A 24,805-nucleotide genomic window follows, 5' to 3' on the forward strand; every position below is an offset into this window, starting at 1 on the left:
ACCGGGCCCCGGCCTCGCCAGACACCCTCCACAGCTCCCCTCTCTCGTAACTCGGCTACGGACAGTCTGGTCTGACGGGGCTGCCAGCCACAACCAGGCCCCGGCTCCCCTTTCCCCGTTACGCAGACAAGATGGCCGCCAGCCGCGTCGGGTGCTCAGCGCCCCGCCCTCGCGGGGCGTGGCCGCTGTGCGTCTCCCTGGCAACCGAGCTCCCCGCCCGCCACAGCCTCCTCCGGAAGTCCCGCCCCCGGCGCGTCGCGGTTGCTAGGAAGCGGTGCCGGAAGGGGCGGGGCGGAGGGCTAGGCCGCGGCCGCGCAGCGGAGCCGGAGCCGCCGGCGAGGGCGATGGGAGCGGCCGGCGGGGACGGCTGGGCGTGAGGGCGAGCCGCGGCCGCCCCTCCCGCCGGCAGGTGAGCATGGAGGCGCGGGTTGTGTCGTCACACACACGGTGAGGGCTGCAGCCACCCACCATCAGGGGAGGCTCTCGGCCTCTCTCCCGCTCAAAGCTATCGCGACCCTTCACAGAACCACAGAATCGACTGGGTTGGGAAAGACCTCAGAGATCATCGAGTCCAACCCTTGGTCCAGCTCTAGTCTGTTTACTAGCATAATTAATTATGGAGCAGTCCCCTTGCTACTGCAAAAGCCACTTGCTGGACCAGTGCATGCAGTCTTTCAGGGTTCCTTGCCATAGGATATGTAGCTTGCATTGAAATATCTTTGTAAAGTATCGTATAGAAAAGATGCTGTGACAGCTGTTGCATCCCAGGGTAGGAATAAGGTTGCAGCATTAGAAGTGTTGGCAAAGTAGCCCTGCGTCTCTTAATCTTTGCCAGGCAGCAGCTACGTGCTTTTGTACGTCCAACCTCACTTTAAAAACCTCCGGGGACCTTCCTAGGAGACGGAGAGGGACGTCACCGTCTCACCCAGGTTCCCGTTGCGAGCCCGCTCTTGGAGGGTGCTTGAGAGGGACGGGGCGAAGCCAGCCCGGGCTGTGCCTCTTCGTGGCGGCTGTCCTGTCGCGACATGGCGCGTCACCTTGCGTCGCGGAGGGGCGTTGATGGGGGCGCGAACCCAGCTGCCCACGCTCCTGCCGCCTGGGCTTTGGGGCATCCGCCGCTCCCCCGGGCTCCCCGTTTCCGACAGCTCAGCCGTGCGGCTGCTCAGGGCTCCGGCTCGTTTTCATCCCTCACGTTTTGGGAATCTCTCTGGCGGGCCCTCCCGGGTTCCTGTGGTGGCTCAAACGCATCAGTGAACTGATACCTACAATCAACAGTTATGTTTGCAAATGTTAGGAGCCAATAGAGCTCCCTAGATCAGGAATCCTCATTTGCACGTAGGCACAGGCATCACTTACATACGGTTATATTTTGCAGCGTGAGTGGTCTGCAATCCACGTGAGTGGCAGTAAATCCCAGGAAGAATGACAGCTGGGATGCTTTTGGGTTTTACCATCACCTCATAAATTTGTTCCAGGGCCAGAGGCCCTTGCCTTGGATTAGGTTACTGCCAGGCTTCCTTACCTTTACCTGCTACCAGTAAAGGCAGTGTTTGGGGGAAGCGTCAGGCCTGCTGCACCTATATTATGTACTTCTTCTCTACTGAGTAGGAGGTCTGGTGCTCTGAGAAGGTTTTGACATACTGTACCATTACCCTACCATATGCAGGCTAGGGCTGTGTTATACAGCTCTTCTTTGATGTTTACTGAAGTTACGGGTCTCAGCTGACCAGAAGTTTTAATATGTGGTTATCTCACGCAGTCTTATCAGGTTATCTAGAATACCTAATCACAGATCAGAGGATTCCTATAGAAAATTATGTTCTATTTAAATTATATTATTGAAAATAAGCAAGTTTTTGGTACAACTTAATATGAGGGTTTTTTAATGACTCCTTGTTTGTTGGTTTCAGTAAACAAATTACACAAAATTAGAAGAGTTTATTTACAGGTCACATAAACTAAGGACTAATTTTCAGTCTGCTGTTGTATTGCTATCTTTTCAGTCCTCCTGTAGCAGTATGGATCTGAAAGGACTAAAGTTCCCAAAACAGGAAAAAAATGACACTCATGTAATTTTTACTTATGGTAGAAGTTACCTCCAATTATTAGCTTTGGTTTAGTTTTAACTCACCTTCCTGTGGGTGAGTCTTCTGTTGAATTGTCCCTGGCTTCTGAAATCTAACGGTGAAGTCTCTGGGAGACAGAGAGCATAATTAATTATGGATCAGTCCCCTTGCTACTGCAAAAGCCACTTGCTGGATCAGTGCATGCAGTCTTTCAGGGTTCCTTGCCATAGGATATGTAGCTTGCATTGAAATATCTTTGTAAAGTATCTTATAGAAAAGATGCTGTGACAGCTGTTGCATCCCAGGGTAGGAATAAGGTTGCAGCATTAGAAGTGTTGGCAAAGTAGCCCTGCGTCTCTTAATCTTTGCCAGGCAGCAGCTACGTGCTTTTGTAAAGACAGGTGCAGACAACTGCATTTGTCTGATGCAATGTTTCTGGAAGAACAAGCCCTGAGGGCAGATGTAGCTTTTGTGCCAAGGATACTGGAATGAGACAAGCTTGGGAAGTAGGGGCCAAAATCACTTGGGTGACAGAGAAACAGGTATAGCATTGGGGTTGGATGCTGGTAAATCTAATTGGGTAGCTTGGAGATGTGGAAGACAGGCTTAAGGCCTTGTGAAAAATTTTATAGTGTGCTTGGTTAATGCTATTGTAGCATTGCTGTGGTTTAACTCAGCAGGCAGCTAAACACCACATAGCCATTTGCTCACTCCCCCCCCGTAGGATGGTGGAGAGAATAATTAAAAAATAAAAAAGGCAAACCCCATAGGTTAAGATAAAGATAGTTTAACAGAACAGAACGGAAAAATAATAATAATAGAATATACAAGAATAAGATGCACAATGCAGTTTCTCGTCACCTGCTGACTGATGGCCAGCCAACTCCTGAGCAGCGGACCCCCGGCTGACTTTCTGCCTAGTTTATATGCTGCCCTTGACATTGTAGGTTATAGAATATCCTTTTGGTCAATTGGGTTTAGCTGTCCTGGGTGTGTCCCCTCCCAGCTTCTTGTCCAGTCCCAGCCTTCTCACTGGCAGGGCATGAGAACCTGAAAAGTCTTTTGATTTATTGTGAGCACCGCTTAGCAACCACTAAATCATCAGTGTGTTATTGTTATACTAAATCCAAAACACAGCACCATACCAGATATTAGGAAGAAAATTAATTCTATCCCAGCTGAAACCAGGACAATAGCCACCCCTTATTCCATACCATCTACATAGTGTCCAGGTCCCACATTTCCAATACATTACATTTAATCACAACCACCTTTCCTGTCTTTTTATATAGATACACAGATATCATTCCCTTAGGCAACGGGCCATCCCTCTAAAATGTATGTTGAGTTCATTTAGTCCATGACTTTGGGCTCCATCTGTCTCAACAGTCCTTCAGGGAAGGAGATATGGTATGTGGTAGTGGACTGTTGCATGCTGAAGCCGGTTTTGTTTCCATCACCACTGTGCTTGTCTGGTTCTATCATTGCTGCACTTTGCTCAATTTCATCAAAATTAATTCTTCATTAATCTGAGTGATTCTTACTGCAATAACATTGATATGGCATATAGCAACCAAAGTAGCGATCACGTACTGTATTAGATAGCAATTAACATAATACAATTCAAATAATTGGCTATTCTCACTCCAAAACAAATCCTATTAAGGTACACATCAGACTTCCAGATCCTTGCACATCAACCACCAAGTACACCCAGGTCCTTGAGCAAAAGCAATTCCACGGATGGGTTTACCTTTACCTGAGGCAGGAATAACTGGACTATCTTCCCCAGCATATTTTTTATGTGCACTACAGGGGCTTTATCCCCTTCTACAGTACATAAAAAAATTTGATTGGGCAGAGCCAGTTTGACTGACAAATACCCTAGTGTTGACTAACCAGGTGGCTTTCTCTAAATGTGTATCCCATTGTTTGAATGTCCCAATGCCCACTGCTCTCAGTGTAGTCTTTAACAGTCCATTGTACCATTCAGTTTTACCAGAGGCTGGTGCATGATAGGGGATGTGATGTACACATTAAGTGCCATGCTCTTTGGCCCAAGTGTCCATGAGGTTGTTTCAGAAATTAGTCCTGTTATCTGACTCAGCTCTATGGGGTGCCATGTCCCCATAGGACTTGCTTCTCAAGGCCCAGGATAGTCTTCCAAGCAGTGGCATGAGGCACGGTATATGTTTCCGGCTGTCTGATGGTTGCTTCCTACATTGTAAGCACATAGCACTTGCTATGATTGTTGGTGGGAGTGTGATATAGTCAATCTGCGAGGCCTCCCCAATATTTATATTTTGGCCATCATCCTCCATACCATAGAGGTTTTAACTGCTTGGCTTGTTTGATCACAGCATTTTTCACATTTGCAGATAACCTGTGTGATAGCATCCATGGTCAAGTCCACCCCTTCATCCTGAACCCATCTGTATGTTGCGTCTTTTCCTTCATGGCCTGAGATGTCATGGGCTCACTGTTTTGATGTTCTTCAGTGGCCCAGCTCTTGGCTACATGAGCATCTAAGCGACATACTTTTGCAACCAGGTTCTCTAGCTGGGCAGCAATATCTTGCCACGGTGGGGCAAGAAAAAAATGGGCTTGCCTCTGCACTGCCAGTTTCTCAGCTTCCGTTGCTGTAGCCACCCCCCACAGGGCATTTGCCACCATCCATGAGTCAATATAGAAATAGAGCACTGGTCGTTTTTCTTGTTCAGCGATGTCTAAAGCCAGCCGGCTTTCATCTCTGCAGACTGACTTGATTTACCTTACCCTTCAATGTTTTTAGCAAGCTGTTATGTAGGATTCTATACAGCAGCCTTCCACTTCCATTGCTTTCCCACAATACAACAGGACCCATCAGTGAACAGGGCATATCGCTTCTCATTTTCTGGTAGTTTGATATACAGTGGGGCCTCTTCAGTACACATCACCTCTTCTTCTGGCGGTATTCCAAAATATTTGGAATTGAATTCCAAAATCTTTGCCTTCTGCCCAGTCCACAATCACTTCCAAAATCCCTGGACAACTGTGGTTTTCTCTTCAAGCCTGTTGTGTGATCAGTGTGACCCACTTACTCCACGTGGCATCAGTTGCATCCAGCTCAGTGCCAGCAGTTGAGGTGCCAGGAGGAGCTGTGCTTCAGTACCAGCCACTTCAGAAGCAGCTCAAACCCCTTCATATGCTGCCAATATCTCCTTTTCAGTTGGAGTGTAGCAGGCCTCAGATCCTCTGTATCCCCAGCTCCAAAACCCCAGGGGTCAACCAGGAGTCCCCCCTTGTGTTTTCTGCCAGAGGCTCAAGATAGGCCCATTCTCCTTGGCTGTGGTGTAGAGCACATTTTTAACACCTTGTCCTGACCGGACTGGCCCAAGAGCTACTGCATGGCCTATCTCCTGCTTAATTTGTTCAAAAGCTTGTCACTGCTCAGCACCCCATTTGAAATTGTTCTTTTTCCAGGTCACTTGATAGAGAGGGCTTACAACCAGACTGTAATTTGGAATGTGCATTCTCCAAAAACCCACAATGCCTAAAACTTGTGTTTGCGTTTTGCTAGTTGCTGGAGACATAGCTGTTTTTTTGTTGATCACATCCGTTGGGGTCTAACAATGTCTGTCTTGCCATTTTATTCCTAAAAACTGCATCTCCTATGCAGGTCCCTTGACCTTGTGTTGTTTTATGGCAAAAAAAGGTTTCAGAAGGATTTGAACTATTTTCTTCCCTTTCTCAAAAACTTTTGCTCTGTTGCCCCACACAATGATGTCATCAATGTATTGCAGGTGTTCTAGAGCTTCACCCTGTTCCGGTGCAGTCTGAATCAGTCCATGGCAAATGGTAGGGCTGTTTTCATCCCAGGGGCAGTCAATTCCAGGTGTACTGGATGGCCATCCAAGTGAAAGCAAACTGTGACAAGCAGGACTAGCATTTAACGCATTTTGTTTTGAAGGGACAATTCTATTCTAAGCTGACTAATCCTTGAACTTTTAAAACCACAACAAGACGGTGTGTGGTACTTGTGAGTCACCGATTGTGAATCACACATACTTCAGTGCAAATAAATGAATTCCTTTGATTCATTTATTTTTGTTTTGGTAGCATCTGGAAGGCTCAGAGAAAGACCATGACCTTGTAGAACTAGATGTTGCATAAGCACACACAAAAAGACCCTGAGTCTGCATATACTCTTTTCTATCTGTCTTTAAGTTTGATTTCAACTTGTTCTACCAACGTGAATAAAAATAAGTGTGCCTAAAACTCTGTAAAACTGAAGTTTAATAGTAAACATTTCTGCCTTGCGGAGTCTGACAGTCTAAACAGACTTGGAAGGAAAAAGTGGGAGCACTATATAATGTACTATGCCTCTCAGGAGGAGAGAAACCATAGGGGCGTTACCTTGCTAGGAGATGTACAACTCCATTTCTAGTCCTGGAAACTGAAGATCCCTTACATTCCAGTCCAATAACTTAGTTGCAATGGTTTTATTAATGACATTAATTATTTACTTGCATTAATTACATTAACACATCAGTGAAGGTGATATTGAGTTTAAATTGACTTTTCAGTTGAAAATTATATGTAGAGGGAGCAGTAGCTGATGTTACATGTGTCTGTGTAATTCTGTCCCACTTCCTTGCGTGGCTTTTTTGTTCTTGGGAGAGGAGTGTGGCAAACAATGGGCTTTTGGGTCAAAGAGGTTTTCTTCTGAATCAGAACTTCTCTGCAGTTCATTTCTGTGAAACATGACTGTGAAAATTCACTAGGCTGCAATTTTAAAACTCATTTGTAGAACAAACTGCAGAAGGACTAAACAGCAACATTGAAACTGCTTATGGGAGCTGTCTGTCCTTGACCTTATCAGTTAGTATCATTTGCTCATTAATATATGTTTTGATAGTGTGCTAAATGGTTGTATGTTAATCAGGCCTCTATCTTGGAAGGATGGGCTTCACTGCTTACTTAGAGACTGGGTAAATATGTTATTTGGATAAAATACTGTGTTCTGTCCACATCAACTGGATTGTAAGCTCTAGACTATGTATGCACAAAGGACAACATGCTTCAAATTGTTTTTCTTTGCCCCCATCTTCATTGATATTACATTAACATGATATGAGACACCATGTGAAGGGGATCTTGCCAAACAGCCCTTGTAAAGGGGAGTACAAGCAGGTGAGTTCCTGCTGGTGTCAGAAAAGGTTCACCCTGCCCTTCAGAGAAGCAGCACTTGTGGGTGCTGGGCTTGTCCTCACTCCTGTGGTGCATTTGTTGTGCCCCCCCCACCTCGCTAGACTTGGCTGTTGTGCTGGTTTAACTGAAAACAAGTTAATTTTCTTCATGCAGTTAGAAACCTTTCTGGTTTGTAGATAAGACAGTCATTATTTGAATTTAGTTTGAGAAGAAGAAGATAACACAGCGGGACAGAGTTAATGTTTTTAATTGCTGTGGTCTGAGTTCCAAGGCCTCAGAGCTCTGCCCACAGGTGTGAGGCATCGAGGAAGGGGGGCATGGATGGGGCAGAGCTTGACTGACAGCCAGACAAATCAATAAGATTGTTCCATCCCATTAGCGTCATGCTTCATATTTAAGGAGAGCCAACATCTGCCAGCTAGGTTCTTTCGGAGTCAGGGCAGAGACCTGTTGGGGGGAGTTCTGTTTGGGAGTTTAGTTCAGCTTTTTTGCCATCCTGCCGTTTGCAGAGGCCTCTGGGCCTTTCTGCCTTTTTTCTCTTTTCTCTTGGGGATTGGCTGTTCTGGAACAGTTGCTGCTTCCTTGGACTGGCTGCTCGGTGTGGATGGAGTTTGTGAGGAATTGCATTGAGTATCTTTTATTTTATACTCTTATTTCCATGTTACTATTATTAGTAGTATATTTGTGTTATTTTATTAAACTGTGTTTATCTCAATCCATGAGTTTCTCCCTTTTGATTTTTTCCCCTATTCAGAGTGGGATGGGGGAGAGTGAACAAGTGGCTATGGTGGTTATATTGCTAGCTCGGGTTAAACCAGGACAGCTGTCTTTCTCAAACAAAAAGGACAAGGGTGTAACACAATATATCAGGGGATGGGCAAGAGTAACTTGAGCCCCCCCAGAACACTACAGACATTGATAAGCTGGAGTGAGTTGAGTGGAGGGTTACCGAGATGGTCAGGAAGCTGGACCACTTGTCTGGTGAGGAGAAGCTGGGTCAACTGTATTTCTTGAGTCTGGGGAAGAGGTGGATCTGGGGTGACCTAATAGCAGCCTGCCTGTACTTATGAGAGGTTATCAAGAAGATGGACCCAGGCTCTTTAGTGTGGTGAATGGGGGGAAGATGAGAGATAACAGGCATAAACTCAAATAAGAGAACTTCAGAATATATAGAAAAAATAAATATTAGAAAAAACCCCAAACTTTCCCTCATGAGGCAAGTCAAGCAGTGAGACAGGATGCCCAGAGAAGCTGTGCATCTTTGGAGGTTTTTAAAACATGGCTGGATAAAGCTCTGAGCAACCTCGTCTAACCTCATAGCTAACCCTGTGTTGAGCAGGAGGCTGGACAGGAGACCTCCTGAGGTCCCTTCCAACAGGAATGGTGTATGATCCTAGCAGAAAAGGCTCATGTAAACAAGTGAGATATCTAATGTAGAAAGTGACACCTACGTGTCATGAACTGAAATGCAGCTTATAAGGACTGTTTTACCAGCCTAATGTTTGGGGAAATTCCACTGTCAAGGGTTTAATGATATCAGTTTATCCTACTCTCCACCTAGAGCAGAAGGCAAAATCATGGCTGCATGAAATACAGAGAAGACAACACAAGACTGGTAATGTTACTTTGGTTCCTTAATTGCAGTATAGCAAATCATGCTTCTTGATAGAGCATGTAAGGGATTTCCCTTGGAATTTTTTGCCTACAATCACTAAGTGATCCATGTGAACTCTCTAACTTCAAAAAAGATACATGCATATAAGTCTTGGAAGTGATAAATAATAACAGGTTTGTGCTCTGTGCTTGGTTCTGTAAACATCACCCCATAAGTGTACGATAGTGATTTCTGTCATTATTGTATTTAAAGGGCGGCATGAGTTGTGTTCCCATTCATAAAGGGTGGGTAGGCTGGGGAGCGTGAAAGATCCTTATAACTAGTTTTCTTCTTTGTAGTTGACCAGTTGGCAAATGTAGGGTTTCAGACTGAACCCAAGGTGTTTTTTTTTCCCTTGTTTTTTAAATTAATTTACTGCTTCTGGCTTACTGATGTTAACGTGCTTTCCGGATGTCCCTTTTTTTCCCCCCTTTGACTTTCCTGGTTTTTGTTCTTCTCCATTTTCAACTACACATCTTTAAACTTTTATTTTCTAACAGGTTGATTCTGCTTTAGGATAATGGCAGGAAAAGTAAAGTGGGTAACTGACATAGAAAAATCTGTTCTAATAAACAACTTTGAAAAAAGAGGCTGGATTCAGGTGGCAGAAAATGAAGACTGGAATTTTTATTGGTGAGTACATTAAAAGTACCAATCTGTAAATTTGTGAAGTATTTTTATATCTTATCTTAATACCATTAGTAATATAACAAAATGCATGTTTAAAAATAAAAGATGCAGAAATTAGCATTAATTTGCTGCAGTGCTGCTAAGAGTGAAACATTATTTCATTGCCTCTGTAATTGCTTGTGTTGTTGCTGGTCTTCTGTGCAGATTTGCATTGGTAGATTCCTGTATCTGTGCAGGCCTGCTAAAATAATTTGTGTTTCTCCAGGCAGAAGCTCCCATCTGCATTAATCCATTCCCATGGTACTGATCTCATGTATCTTTGCGTTTTGCCAAAGGTTTTGTCAGGGAGTGGAAAGTCACTGACCTAGCAAGATACCAATCACTTCTGGGAATATCAATTGTAAAAAGCCCAAGGGAAAGGCAACGCTCAGTGGTTTTTGTTTTGAAATGTGATACCTCATTTTATTCAATTTTTCTATTCACAATAACGAGAATTTTTCCTTCACTGCTAGAGGGGATTTGTGGCTTGAGGGGAATCTTTGAATGTATCTTTTTCCAAAATTTCTGATAATATAATGTAAGCAAAGCAATCCAAGAATACACAGTTCCAATATAGGATAAAATACTCTTTTGTCAATGTAGTGAAGGCTTGCCCTGTTAGCAGAGTCCAGGCTCCTGTAATAAAGGCCTTGAGAACTGTACTTACCTTGTTCTTCATGTTAATGATTTATATGCAGACTAATTATTCAACATTTCAATACTGAGAGTGAATGTGAAATTAAATCACAATAAAGGTGAAAGGAGGAGAGTAAATAATCTAGCTGCTTATTTGGCATTTGTCTAATATAAGACCGTGAAATGCTGTCCTAGAATGCAGTAATCTATTAATTGGCAGAAACAATACTCTTTAAGTAAACCAAACAATTTGTATTGTCCCTTTCAAATACGACAAAATGGTGGTTTATGCTGCCAAATGTACCCTTTGTGAACCACTTATTTCAATGGGTAGGAATCTAGTAATCTGCTCACGGCTTTGGAATGTGATTGGGGGGAGCAGTGGTGAAACAGAGAAGTCATGGAAACTGTTGTGTGCCTGGTAGTTTTGTTTTGGTTTTGCCTTTCTTTTCTATTCTTCTGGAAGTTATAATGTAGCAGACCGATGGCATTCAGGAAATATTCTTAAATTTCCAATGTGAGACATCTAATACAGAAAATTTTTATTATCTATGGCCCTGCTCTTTTGTGAAAAATGAAGTAGATAAGTGGTTTCATGACTTTGTCACTGCAGCCCTGTGATCTGACACTTACAGATGTTTTTAGCAAGATCTCTGAATCACTGTTTTCAATTCTTAAAGTGCTTCAATGCATGAAGTCCTTTATAGTTAGAATAGCAAGGTAGTCAGTAAGAGGTTGATTTTGTGGCTTTTTTTTTTAAGAGGAAAACTAGTTTTCCAGGGAGTGAACTAATAGATTTAGAAAGATGCTTCTGTCACTTTTGGGTGCATATCAGTTATTTTTAGGCCCTGTGACGGGTTGAACTGACTATCAATAAGCCGGAGTTCAGTAAGGTCAGGTTGTCATCTTTCCTCACTGTCTGCCCCTATTTCAGTAGTAGTAAAGGGATAAAACCTCTGACATGATTTCACTGGTTCTGCTAATAGAGGTTCAGGATATGTCGGATTGTCACTGCTGCAAAATGTTATATTATAAACAGAAATGGGAGAGCAAAGATGAAGTGAATGTAACAAACAAAAAAACCCTAACTTTGTCCTCCTGGGATGTGTTTCTTGGGAGAAATAATTTGGTATCTGTCTTTGCTTTCAGGATGAGCGTACAAACAATCAGAAATGTTTTCAGTGTGGAGACTGGTTACCGCCTCTCTGATGACCAAATTGTCAATCATTTCCCAAACCACTATGAACTGACCAGAAAAGATTTAATGGTAAAGAATATCAAGCGGTATAGGAAAGAGCTTGAGAAGGAAGGAAGTCCTCTTGCCGAAAAGGATGAAAATGGGAAATATATTTATTTAGGTATGTGGTTCTCATTATCAGCATTAAGCTCTTTTCCTCTGTGGTCAGTAAACTGGAATTGAGGCTTTTCTGTGCATAAAGTGCACTGAACCTCTGAAGTGTTAGGACATTAAAGTGACTTGAAATCTGTCCCTGTCAATTAAATAAAGTGCACTTTATCCTGAAATTGTTTACTGTATTTTGCATTTTCTATTTTTCTCTGTCTTTTCCATTTCCCTCCCCTCAAATCTGCCATTAGAGCATAAGGAAGCACAAGAATAAGGAAACTGATAAAAACAGTAGTAGTGAGCATTTCATATCAAATACTAGATTTTCAAAGCTTTTCACAAACCTTGCTTTGAAGTGTAATGGCTAATATTTTACAAATTGAGAGGAATAGAGGGGATGGCACTCATTTGGGATCTTTGTTGAAGTTAGAGAGAAAGCGGGAATACAAGATTGAATATTTATCTTTCCCTGTCATATTGCCACAGCGCTAAGGCCCAATTCCTTCACTGTGTACTTGCTAATATTTACCAGTATTCAAGAAGGAGCACAAATCCAGTTTGTACACAGGCAAGTTGTATTAAGACTTCATTTTGTAAGTAATAAGGTTCTTCAAAAACATTGTCTGGAAATCTTATACTGGAGCAAAACCAAATAAACTTCTGCAGAAACACTCTAGACAGAACTGAATGAACAAACGCTTCAGAGGAGAAATTTGGGGGAAGTTGAAGAACAAGTAATGACTGCTAGAAAATAAAACTAAAACAGAAAAGCAGACAGAAAAATACCCCAAACCCTCAAACCAAACCAGCAATAGATCAGGAATAAGGAGACTAAAGTTGTGTTGGAGGTCAGAAAGCGTCAGAGTGAAACAGAGGTGTGAATATGTTGAGCTGATTTACATCCTGGGAAAGTGAAATGAGAGCACTGCTCATCTGTGTAAGAAGCAGTTCAGTATGGAAGCAAGTGAGGATAATCCGACAGCAAAGAGCAAGAGATGCTTTTCTTTAGATTTAAGTGAGCATAGTAAGCAAATAAGTATGACTAGTGGGAGTTACATGGAAATAAAAACTACCACATCCAAAGGGGAAGCAACATCGACACTCACATTTTTGCATGCACAGAGGCTGATAAGGTGGTTAGCAGCATGGTAAAAGCTGACACAGGAAACTGAGAAAATTTTATAAAGTGAAGTTGGAATGGTATGTAATACTCTAATTTCACAGCATATAAACAAAAGAAAAAAATTGATTAATGTGAATTAAAATCTTTTAATCTGAGGTTAGCAACATGCAATAACTTGCAATTGTTTGTTTAAGTAAAAACTACAAACTAAAATGTAAATGAGATAAAAAGCATCATGAGTCTTGATGAAGGTGGATCATGCCAAACTGGAAAACTGAAAAGACATATATATATATTTTTAATATATATGTATCAATAGCCTGATCAGATAGTGTGCTTAATTGTGTACTTTTTTTTCTCCTTAACTCAGATTTTGTTCCTGTTACTTTTATGCTTCCTGCTGATTATAATCTCTTTGTTGAAGAATTCAGAAAAAATCCCTCCAGCACTTGGATTATGAAACCTTGTGGCAAAGCTCAAGGAAAAGGAATATTTCTAATCAATAAACTCTCTCAAATTAAAAAATGGTCTCGAGATAGTAAAACATCTTCGTAAGTTCTTAAAACCCAAAGCTTTTTTTGTACTTTTTATAATCAGGTGAACCACGTCAACATATTAATTGTCTGATGCATGGGAAAAGTATTCCATTATTATTGCTTTATCATTATATAGTTAGTTTTGCATTTAATCTCAGTTGTTATCTGACTTCCTCCTTCAAACAGGTTTTAATATGATTTGTTTTGGTATGAGGAGGTACAAAGCACTGTTAAATTAGCTATTCTTTATAAAAATGCTTTCAGTGTTGCTGGGAAAAAATTGCACAAAAATAAATTGTTCTGCTTTGTATTATTAAATAACAGCAATTTCAATAATTATTTAATATGTATTAATTCACTTTTTAAATTAGTACAAAGGAAGACTGCATTTATATTAAATAAATACATTATCCATTTGGAACACAAAATAATAGACCTCAAATAAATGAAACAGGTTAGCAGTTATGTTTTTTGCTGTCTAGTAAATGTTTTGATCACACAACTAATATCAATTTTTTACCCTTGTAAAGTGACTGGCTGAATATCACTTGAGTCTTGTTTCTTTTTTTTCTATTTGACTTGGAATGTGAAGAATGTAACAGTCTGAAAGTTATCCTAGCTTTTCACAGTGGTTTGCAATTGCACACCAAGCATAAACATTCTGGCATTATAAGGCCTTGACTAATGAAGATAATATAATATACACTCTTTACTTGTCTGGACCATGCCAAGCCCTAAATGCTCTTAAGGAAAAGACTGGCTTGTAGAGCTGCGTTCTGAATGGCTCAGTCAGCTACCTTGTTTACTTCAAAAATGAGTTTAAATGGTTAATTGATCTTGGTCATCTGTTTAGTATTTTAAACTTTTTTTTTAATATATAGTGCCTGATGCCAAGTGTGTATTGTTAACCACTTCAACTTTATACATTATCTTGGCAAAAGATGCAAGATTCCAGTCAATCAAAAATTTACAGACTGCTTCAAAAGAAGAAAAAGACTTAGCAGATTATAATCTTTGCAGTTGTCACGTTCTGAAACATGATCTGTCTTTTTCAGGTTTGTATCTCAGTCTTCCAAAGAAGCCTATGTGATTTCACTCTATATCAACAATCCATTACTTATTGGTGGAAAGAAATTTGATCTTCGTCTGTATGTTTTAGTATCTACGTATCGTCCACTGAGATGTTACATGTAAGATTGTATATATTTGCATTTTGTTTTGAGAGAATGTTTAGTGTAGTAAAAATTACATTATGCTTATTGTGCAGAGAAGTTTTACATGTATGTAGTCTCCTAGGATACTCCTTTCCTTATTTCTTTTTGGGGTTTAACACATTTTAATGACTTTTTGCATTTAAGGTATAAACTTGGATTTTGCCGGTTTTGCACAGTAAAGTATACACCAAGTACAAGTGAATTGGATAACATGTTTGTACATCTTACAAATGTTGCCATTCAGAAACATGGGGTAAGTGTACTGAGCTCTTAGGTGCTCTTTTGTAGCAAGACTGATTTTCTCAAATTGTCCCAAAAACTTGGAATAAAAAGGTTTTATTTGTCATGTTCTTCATCATCTTGCAATTAAAATACTTCAATTGAACTTGCAAATAAATAAATTTCAGAAGACTGCAGATCGAAAGTATGCAAGATGATGAGCTGCAGCTCTGTGATAATGATATCTTCAGTATTGACTTCCAGTAGTTGAAAGCAGGGGTTTTTTTCAAGTCTCCTGTCATTTAAATGCTAATACGCTCACTTAGCAATTGATTCCGAGAGCAGTGGAATTAATGAAGCCTGGTTCCTGTGGATTTGTATTTTATAATAGCACTTTAATATCACGTTCCAGATCTCCTCTGTCCTCTCTCTCTCCCATGCAGTTAATTCAGCTTTCCCATTTCCAGCACTTAATCATCACAGTACTTTCCACCTTCTTCCTGTGTTCCCCCCACTCTCCCCTTTCTTCTCTGGGTAAGAAAGGGAACATGCAGTTGTGAGCTTGGAGATAAGTGTTTGCTGCCTGGCCAGCTGGTGGCTTCCTCTTGAGTGGACAAAGATGGAGTTCTGCCTGCAGAACAGTTCTGTCCTGTAATTTCCCATTGATATTCATAAAACATGTGGAAACATGGTAGCTTTGACAGCACTTCCCCATGTCAAAACAGGCCAAAATTCACCAGTGGGAGGAAAAGCTAGTGGGTCAGGGGTGACATGAACAGATGGGCATACAGTATCGCTGCCCAAGCCTTGTTTCTTCAGGGAATCCACTTGATGATGATGACTGTCCCTTTTGCGTTTTAGCGGATATCTGTGATTTATAAAACATGCCTCTGTTATAGTAATTAAAACTCTATTGTCGCACTTCCTAATTTCATAGGTTTTGTTTTCAGGTTATGGAAAATAAATGTATGTGTGCATACACGCACACATACACTCGTGCATATACATTTCACGTGTGTATACACATACACTCACACACAAGATACATAGAATGTATCTTTAATTGCAACCTTGCTAAATGTGCCTTGTCTGTTATGTTGTTCTGTAAGATGTGTGGCATAGCAGAACTGTTTTTATCTGAATATTCCTGTAACAACAATGTGAATTATAAATGTTACTTGTGGTGGTAGCTATAAACCAGAATAAATGTGAAAATATGGCATTTTTCAATGCTATAACCATTTTCTTGCTCAGGTGCTGATTTGTGAAGTGCTTCAAACACATGGTTTGACAGAGCACACTGAGAATGTGTTGTGGTGAAAGGATAGCCCATACAACTTAGAGCATAAATCATGGTACTGTTGCAAGTGGCAGTGAACAATTGAGGCACGTGATATGTTGCCTATCCCATTTCTATGCTCCCTTTCATCTTGTCTACCAGTTAAAGTATGGCCTTCAAAATTTATCTCAAATATAAGTAGAAGTGAAAGTACTGGTGAGGTCACTTTGAGAGAAGAAAACAACAAAAATGGGTATAAAAGTAACAGCTTAAAAACTTGCAGTCATTCTGAAGAGAAACTCATTCTGAAAAGAAAAACTTTTCAGAAATTCTGAACCACTAATATCTGTTGAGTTTTGCAGAAAGAAGTGAGAAAAGTTTAATGTATAGCCACTCTATACATCTTATTTTTCATTCCGGTTTAAACATGTTTGTAACTTCAGAAGCAGTTTGGCTGTATGGTTTTAGAAGAATCTAATTTGAACTGTCAAGTACTTTATCAAAATTACACTGAGGTCTGGAAAAACTCTTTAATTCTAGCTATCAGTCTCTACTTTAAGCCCTATGTGAACTGTAGAGTTCCAGTGTGTTTGTACCCTACAAGCTCATAGGAAAACATCCCCAATTTGAAAAGTGCACAATTCAGTATCAGGGAGAGGGAAAGGCTAAAGTGAAGGAAGGAGAGTACATCAGTATACTCATCATAATGTTTGTGCTGGAAAATACAGTTCTGAGTCATTATTCAGTGCATGTGTAATACAAACAAAACAACAGTAATTCTTCTCCTTAATTATTTTCCGTTAGTGATCTTCTATGTAGCTTGCAATATTCTACTTTAAAAATTTTAATTAAACAGCTGTGATTGTGTAAAGCTCTATCCTATTGCAATCTATTTTGATTTGGGTACTTGTTCTGAAATGCAAAGAGGGCTGGAACTTTGATCTCTGTTCTCTTGCTGGAATGTGGTCTCAAGACATTTTTCCATGCAGCAAGTCCTGAGAACCATGTTTCAGATCTTTATTTGTACAGTCCAGTTTTCCAAATTTACTAAGGGGGAGCTGCAGAAAAAAAAGCCTAAAAATAGATAGAGGCTTCTCTGACCTTGCCTTAGAGAATGACAGACTTCATTCCTCTGAGAACTTTTTTCTGCTCTATTCATCCTATGTTTTATAATGTAGCAGGCATAGTCATTATTTCTTAGAAATGCTCTGAGGAGAACCTTTATAAAGAGACAAAGTATTTGTCCTGAGAGTTCCTCAAGGGCTGAAGCTGTGTCTTTCCATCAGTAAGAAAAGCCTCAGTTTGCTAGGAGAACCTAGTGCAGAGCCTTGATAGCCTCTGAAAAGACAAATATAAGGTAACTCATTTTTTTCTGTTGTTCTGTTTCAGTAGCACTTAGTGTTTTCTCTATATAAAAATACTGAATTACTTAAAAAAATTAAGCTTTAAAAATAATTCAGGTGTCATTTCACTGTCTTCTTGAGAATAACTGTTGTCAGTAGCACCATTAGGAAGATATTGTGTTTGCCTTTTGGGAAACAGACGACTCGCATTTTAAATTAATAAACACAGACAAGCACTTTCCAGTGTGGCATTGTAGAACAGCTAACTTCAGTGAAATTTAGCTATTGCTCACCTAGTTATTTCCCTCTTACTCCCAGAGGAGGTAAAAGTTCAATTCTTTCCTTCCACATTTTAGAACTAGTATTTCCCAATTATAACTTATGTTTTACTATGAAACTATCAAAGTATAGTTGGTTTTTTTCTTCTAGGAAAGGTTTATTACTTGATTTGCAATGTGTGAGATATACATATACAAATATAATAAAAACAGTTGTTTATATAGGCGACAGTTCAAAGTAAAGCTGAAGTCTTCATAAAGCTGTAAAATAGAGTAAAAGCAATTTACTGAGGTTTTTTTAAGAGCAATACTTGTATATAGGTATTAGTGGCCTTTTTGTGTGAATGAAACAAAACTGCTGAACAACCTCAAATTCTTAGACTGTATTAACTGCTTAACTCTTTAGGATGATTACAATCATATCCATGGAGGAAAGTGGACAGTGAGTAACTTACGTCTTTATCTGGAGAGTACCCGTGGAAAGGAAGTCACAAACAAATTATTTGATGAAATTCACTGGATAATTGTGCAGTCACTGAAGGCTGTTGCGGTGAGTACTGTTCCTGGAATACTGCCAGTGATAGCGTTACAGTTGCAGACTTCTCATAACTGTGAAAACGAGTTTGCCATCAAAACCCCTACAATCCATTTACTGCTATTTGAGTGATGGTGTTGATGCTGATTTCTGCAATTCTGTTATCTCTTGACTTCTCTGAGTGAACTTGAGTCTTGGGTGGGTGGGTGAGCTATCTGTGCATACTGAAGAAGTGAATGAATCTCTTCCCTTGAGGGCTTTGTGAACTATTTAATATGGCTTGATACTGCCCTTGTGAATAGTATTAAGCTCTGCCAAGGCGCATGACGTCATTTCAGCAATAACAAATGTGTCAAAGAAAAAATAGCTCTGGAGGACAATTTATCAAAGAAAACATAAGGGTATCAGTTCAGCAGAGTTACATAACTTACTTTCAGCTCTTTTATACAAGAGTCATGTAGTTATCATGACTCTCATTAAAAAAAAATAGCGATCAGTCCTCTGCTTGCATGACTTTATAGTGTTTGGGTAATATCCTGTATTTACATTAGAGAGCAGGTATCACTCCATGGGTCAGCTGGGGTAACTGAAGATCTCACTGGTGCCAAGGACTTGTCCTGTTCCCAAGTGCATGGTCCTGTAATCTCTTTTGGGTTGGTCCTGGCACCGTTGTGAGCTGAATCAGCTCACTCACCCAACTGACAATTACTGCCTTGCTTTATTGATGGGTTAGTATTCTGCCAGTGTAATAAGCTGAATCACCTCACTGAAGGGCCAGATGAACACCAGAATCAGCACAAGAAAGAGCGACAAGGGCACGAAGCTAGGAGCAGTGGGAGGTGGGGAAGCATGGCTCAACTCAGCTGCTGCTGTGCAATCATATTTAAAACCAGATGTGAGAAGAAAAGGGGTTTACTCCAAATGTCAGCAGAACCTTAAAAGAGAAGAGAAAAAATTTTCAGAATTAGTGAGCATGTAAGGTTTTTGTCCTCCGTCTTTCTTTTAATGGCAAATGAAATGAGATATGCCTGTTCCTCCTTTCTCCTTTCACTCCCTGAAGAATTGAAAAGCTTTCATTATTAATCTGGGGGAAAACATCTCACTAACCTGTTACAAAGATTTCTTTTAAAGATCTAATGAGATTTGCATAGAAGAAAAGTTTTTCCATGCATACTGCAAATGTTTAGCAGATGCTGGAAAACTACTGATTCTCTAGAGAATGTGCATCTAAGTAGAACTTGGTCCTCGGTCTCTCTTGACTTTCAGAATCATAGTTCACTTGAGCTAATTATAATTCTAAAGTGTATCTGCTAATTGTTTGACCTCAAATTTCTGCATAGTTACAGCAGCATAATAAAATAAATGTCTTGGAATGAGTCTTCTTTTTCCGAAGTTTAAAGAATTTATGATTATGTGAAGCTGTGTTACATAAATTTTAAAACTTCCTGATTTCTCTTGATGCATGCAGTCTTTAAATATTGTTATTACTTTTGCAAAATATGAAAACACTTTATTTTCAAACTGGAAACATAATGGAAAATTAATGTGACTTAGTACTTGGTATTAATGCAGTCATTAATATTGAGATATTTACTTACAGGTTGGAAAAAAGAGGCAATCCTGAACTTACTAGTTAGCAAGCTTATGTTAGAATTGCAACACTGAACACTGTTGTGGAAGATTCATAATGTAATAGCATGTGATTTATAGCAAACAAAGTGTGTGTAATCAGGTTACTTACTAAATTGTTTGTTTTAATACGTATTGTTGTCTTTTTTTTTTTTTTTTTTTTTTAGCCTGTAATGAATAATGATAAACACTGCTTTGAGTGTTATGGATACGACATTATCATTGATGACAAGCTTAAACCATGGCTAATTGAGGTAAAGTTACATAAAACAGAGGAAAAAAACTTCCTTCTCATTTCACAGAATAAAACTAAGTAGATTTCAATGTAGTGTCATGGTTGAGCCCCAGCCAGCAACTAGGACCATCTGGCTGCTCGCTCACTCTCCTTCGCAGTGGGACAGGGAGGAGAATCAGGAAAGAGAAGGTAAAACTCCTGGGTTGGGATAAAACCAGTTTAGCAGACCAGCAAAGTAAGAGGTAAACAACAACAATAGTAACAATAAAAGAATATACAAAGCAATATAGAATATACAGTGCAATTGCTCACCAACCCAGAAAACTGAGGCCCAGCCTGCTCCTGAGGAGTGATCTCCTGAGCAGTGATCCCATACAGCCAATCCCAGAAGAGCGGAGACTCAGACAGCGCTTGGTGCTCAAATGTGATCACATTGAACAGCTGGTTCTGGAATGATCTCCAGACAGTAAAACCTGTTCCAGCTATGTATGGAGTGTGACACCAATGGTAGGGAATATCTCACTGGCCAGTCTGGATGTCAGCTGAGGTGCTGTTCTGTTAGGTCCTCCCCAGCCCTCATGTGCACCCACAGCTAGAAAGCTGAAAAAGTCCCTGGTCTCCCTGGCAACCTGAGTTGTGAGCCCTCACATTCCTTCTATACCAACTCCAAAAAAATCAACTCTTTCCTGGCAAAACTAGCACCGTACTCTTTCCTCTTTTAAAACAATCTTTTGTTCCCTGGGTAAGTGGATTTAAAAAAATGTTGAGAAGTAAAATAGGCCACATGATGACAAGCTATCATGTGCTCCTTTCCTGTTTGATATTTCTATTTGTTTGTGGCTTTATGTTTTGTCTTTTAAATCCGGCGCATCTATACAATTGGACTTCAGAGGCAGGCTGAGTGTTAGGAGCCCTATTAGATACTGTATCAGTAGCTGGAAAATTTGCATTGGCTTGATGGAGCATAACATCGAACTTCAGTTTTAAATGCTGTCCTGGCCTTAATGTTGCAGGTTCAGAGGAAAAAAAAAAAAAAAGGAGTGCACATAGGATAATTGGGATATTTGGAAGGCGCTTTTTTTTTTCACCTATATTTCTTCTTAGTGTATTAACTTTGGATCTGTATGTTCAATGTAAGTTTTATCCAGCCCTCTTCTTTCTCAGGCTAATTGAAAGTGAAAGGTCAATGGTAAATGTACTTTATTTTTTTAAAAGAATCTGTTTATTTTTCTGATACTCCATGATAATTGTGGAACACAAGATACATGTTAAACAAACCCCGGTTTTAGTTAAAACAAGATACAATGTACTGCTTTGAATAGAGAGCACATATGTGTTTCTCCAGTTCACAATTTAACAGGGGAGAACTCAGATTATGAACATAAATAAAAGCTATTTACATAGAAGAAACACAGATTCTTCTATATAACAGCTGTTGTAGTGAATCAGGCGAATTGTAAGCACTGAAGTTTATGGTTTTGCTATCCAAGTAAGCTTAGAAAATCAAACAAAAATCTGTGTTTGTCTGATGAACTCTGGTGAATCTGATCTTAACAAAAATCTTTAGGCTGACACTGCAGACACTTTGTACTTTGAAAAAGCACCACACCACTAAGAAAAACATCCAATGGGGGATTCCTTCCTATGTCTGAGGAACTGAAAGATGTGCTTTGAGACGCTGAGTCTTAATTTCCCAAATAGTACATATAGTCATCACATATGCTGTTTGGAGAACTATATACCACTCAAAAAATTGATGCTGACATTTTGTTTTCCTTTTGTAGGTTAATGCTTCCCCTTCTCTTACTTCCAGTACTGCTAATGATCGCATCTTGAAGTATAATCTTATTAATGACACACTTAACATTGCTGTGCCTAATGGGGAAATTCCAGACTGTAAATGGAATAAATCTCCACCGAAAGAGGTTCTTGGCAACTATGAAGTCTTGTAAGTTGTATCAATGTTCTATATAAATGCAAATGTTTTGCTGTCACCTCATTTTTTAATGTAGACCACACAGATAATGTGAACTTCATTCTGATGTAAAAAATGGACACAAAGGTACTACTGAAGTTCTTTTTTTGGAGCTACAATAGCAACGTTGGAGGTGGGAGTGCATTAAAGCAGAGTTGCCTCACCTCATCTCCAGAGGGAATGTTATTAATACTTGTCTGATAAGCTCCTACCTGTACCTTCTGAACTTCCAGCAGCTAGATTTGAGGGGCAGAGGCAGAGAGTGTGTTTGTCTTCTACATATGTAGAACTTGAATTGTATTCAGTGTAGTATATAGATGGTAGTTAAATATCTATATTAGCTATTCGATACAAATTTTCTCTCCATTCATAGAAATGATGCCACTTGACTCCTGTGTTTCATGAATGTATTAATAATGAGTTGTCAGATATTTTTTAAATTCCCCAATCTGTATTACAAAGGGAGAAATGAAGGACACCAAGATCTTTATACTGGAGTGTCTGAAGGATTTATCTAGGATTGATTGGTCTTATGTAGAGGAACGCTGATTTAAATATTATATTGATGATACAGTTTCTCATGGTTTTAGAGAAAATGTTCACATAGGTTCTCTAGCTCTAGTGGTACAATTGTTCAGAATGTCAGTAATGCAGTTATGTACATAGCTGATCCACTAGTTCATACTGATCCTAAATACTCTTTCTATGTACTAGTAAAGGCAGTTAAATGTGTATGTGCTCACTGAATGATTTAAATGTTAATGAATGTTATATACATGGTAGCTGCAAATACCTATACAATAGTGTAACTAAGTATATATTGTGACTGTTCTACAAAGTGTTGTAGTATTACTTTTATAATTATGCATTTATAACAAATTTCTGCTTGGGATTTGCATAGCAGCTGAAAGGTAAGTATATACTGAGGTTATCTGAGGCCATAATGGGCTTAAATATTTAAAGAACTACTTGTCACTGTGGTTAAGTGTTACAAAATACATGTCATCAAACGCATTTAATTTAAGCACGCTGTTGTTTGTTCACCTTATTCTTTCCCTACTCAATCTCTGATGCAACGTTGGAGTTTTTTAAACACTGCAGCTAACAATCCTCTGTTTGAAGCAATAGCTTAAGACTTCATTAAGCTGCCAGCAGTCTGTTCGTGCTTAACCACAGACCTACGTAGTGAGGAGAAATACAGAAGTACATGGGAAATTTCACAAGCATAAAATTTCACAAACTTGGGAGTTCAAGCAAAGCTGCCATATTATTTGTTTCTTTCAAAAAGTAGCTGAAGATATTTCAGTTGCTCTATATTGTAGCATCACATAGTAGTATATTTCCTTGGATAATGTAGAAAATAGCAGGACAAGGCATTAAATGGGTTATCTCATTTTTAGATATGATGAAGAGATGGCGCAAAGTGACGGGCCTGATCGTGACTTGCGAAGTCGTTCTGGGCAGTCCACTGGAGTAAAAGGAAATCGTGCAAGAGATTCGGGAAAGCCTGTACTAACCACCTGGAAGTGATAACAGAAAAAACAACTGCAGTCTTGGTAGGAAGACATCATGAACAAAAATGCAGTTTTTTAACAGATTCCTCTATTTTGCTGTTTTGCGTGTGGGAAATATTGAAAGAGGACAATACAGCCTTTGAAAAGAAGTGAAACAAGCACTGTAAAACCAGTAACTGTACTAGACATACACTGACTTGATTAATAAAAAATACATATATATAGTATATATGTATATATATATATATACATATATATACTTTGTATAACTAATATTCTGACAGTAATGACTAAGAACTTTCTTTATAAAGAACTCAAAATATGCATTCTGAAAGAAACTGCCTACTGTTCTGGAGATAATTTATTTCCTCTAGTAGCCTATCCCTAACTCCCTATAATAAATGAGCTGTGGATTCTGTGAGAGGGTGTTAGTGGTGTTAATATTGCCACAATGATGGTTCAGAGTCTTGCTAGTTAAAGAAGAGCAACTAGAAAAAATAGCAATACATGATCTCGAGGCTATTGTCAGTTAATGCAGCTAATGATTTGTAACCAGTATTAAGAAATAGAAAAGTGACTTTTTATATGCTGAGGGTTTGGGGGTTTCTTGGGGGGGTTTTATGCTTGATTAGTTTGGGGTTTTTGTTGGTTTTAGTTGATTTGTTTTAAATTTATTTTATTTTAAATTTCCTTGAAGTGTTTTGAGCTGCTAACTCTTTAAATGTATAAAGCTTCATGAACTGAAGGAGTGTTGCAAATGATGCATTATTTGATGCATTATTTCACTAGTCATGAATTTTTATTTCAAGATAATGCATGTCTGTAGGAAAACAGACAGAATAACTACATACTGTAATAAATCTCAATGGGTGAAGCTGATGATAAAGCTTTATTTGCACCAGAATTTCTTTGTTTATTTATGCATGTATATAAGTACAATATCTGAATTTTTGGTATATTTTGTGTGTACTGTAACAAAAATATTGTTGCATGTGGTAAGCTATTTCTCGTAGCTCTGATAACAAAAGTTGTGATGATTAGCTATTAAAATGTATAGAGCAAAAGTTAAAAATAGGTGTTTCAGTCTTCTAACAACATAGCATATAAATAAACTAGTTGGGTCTGTGATTGGCTGTTGCTTCCACTTACATTTCCACCAGTTATTGGGTGGTTATTTATAAATGTCAATATGCAGTTCTAGTTGTCTTTATTCTCCTTCCCTCTCCTCCTTTTTTCTTTTTTTTTTTTTTTTTTTTGATGGTGGAATATTGTAGAGAGAAAGATGAAGGAGGTTCAAAGTTGCAAATGTCCATGTAACCATAACACACTCTAACCTGGGTGGCACTAGTGCAGTGGTAGTCAGCC

General features: G+C 39.4%; 1 protein-coding gene across 3 annotated transcripts; it reads left to right on the forward strand.

The window, feature by feature from the left end:
• Window positions 1-289: 289 nt before the first annotated feature.
• TTLL1 (TTL family tubulin polyglutamylase complex subunit L1) lies at window positions 290-23,861 on the forward strand. 3 transcript variants are annotated; one of them, XM_080352835.1, is made up of 11 exons: window positions 316-409; window positions 8,818-8,871; window positions 9,411-9,543; window positions 11,365-11,573; window positions 13,054-13,234; window positions 14,275-14,409; window positions 14,578-14,686; window positions 17,959-18,102; window positions 19,884-19,970; window positions 21,736-21,899; window positions 23,327-23,861. In XM_080352835.1, the coding sequence occupies exons 3-11, from the start codon at window positions 9,431-9,433 to the stop codon at window positions 23,454-23,456; spliced, it is 1,272 nt and encodes a 423-aa protein (XP_080208961.1). In that variant the 5' UTR covers window positions 316-409; window positions 8,818-8,871; window positions 9,411-9,430; the 3' UTR covers window positions 23,457-23,861. The 3 variants fall into 3 exon arrangements, with proteins under 3 accessions (XP_080208960.1, XP_080208961.1, XP_080208962.1); XM_080352836.1 differs by having other exon boundaries at window positions 380-409; window positions 8,797-8,871; XM_080352834.1 differs by lacking the exon at window positions 8,818-8,871 and having other exon boundaries at window positions 290-409.
• The last annotated feature ends 944 nt before the right edge of the window (window positions 23,862-24,805 follow it).

This window comes from Nesoenas mayeri, assembly GCF_963082525.1.
Source record: "Nesoenas mayeri genome assembly, chromosome: 1".
Taxonomy (NCBI): domain Eukaryota; kingdom Metazoa; phylum Chordata; class Aves; order Columbiformes; family Columbidae; genus Nesoenas; species Nesoenas mayeri.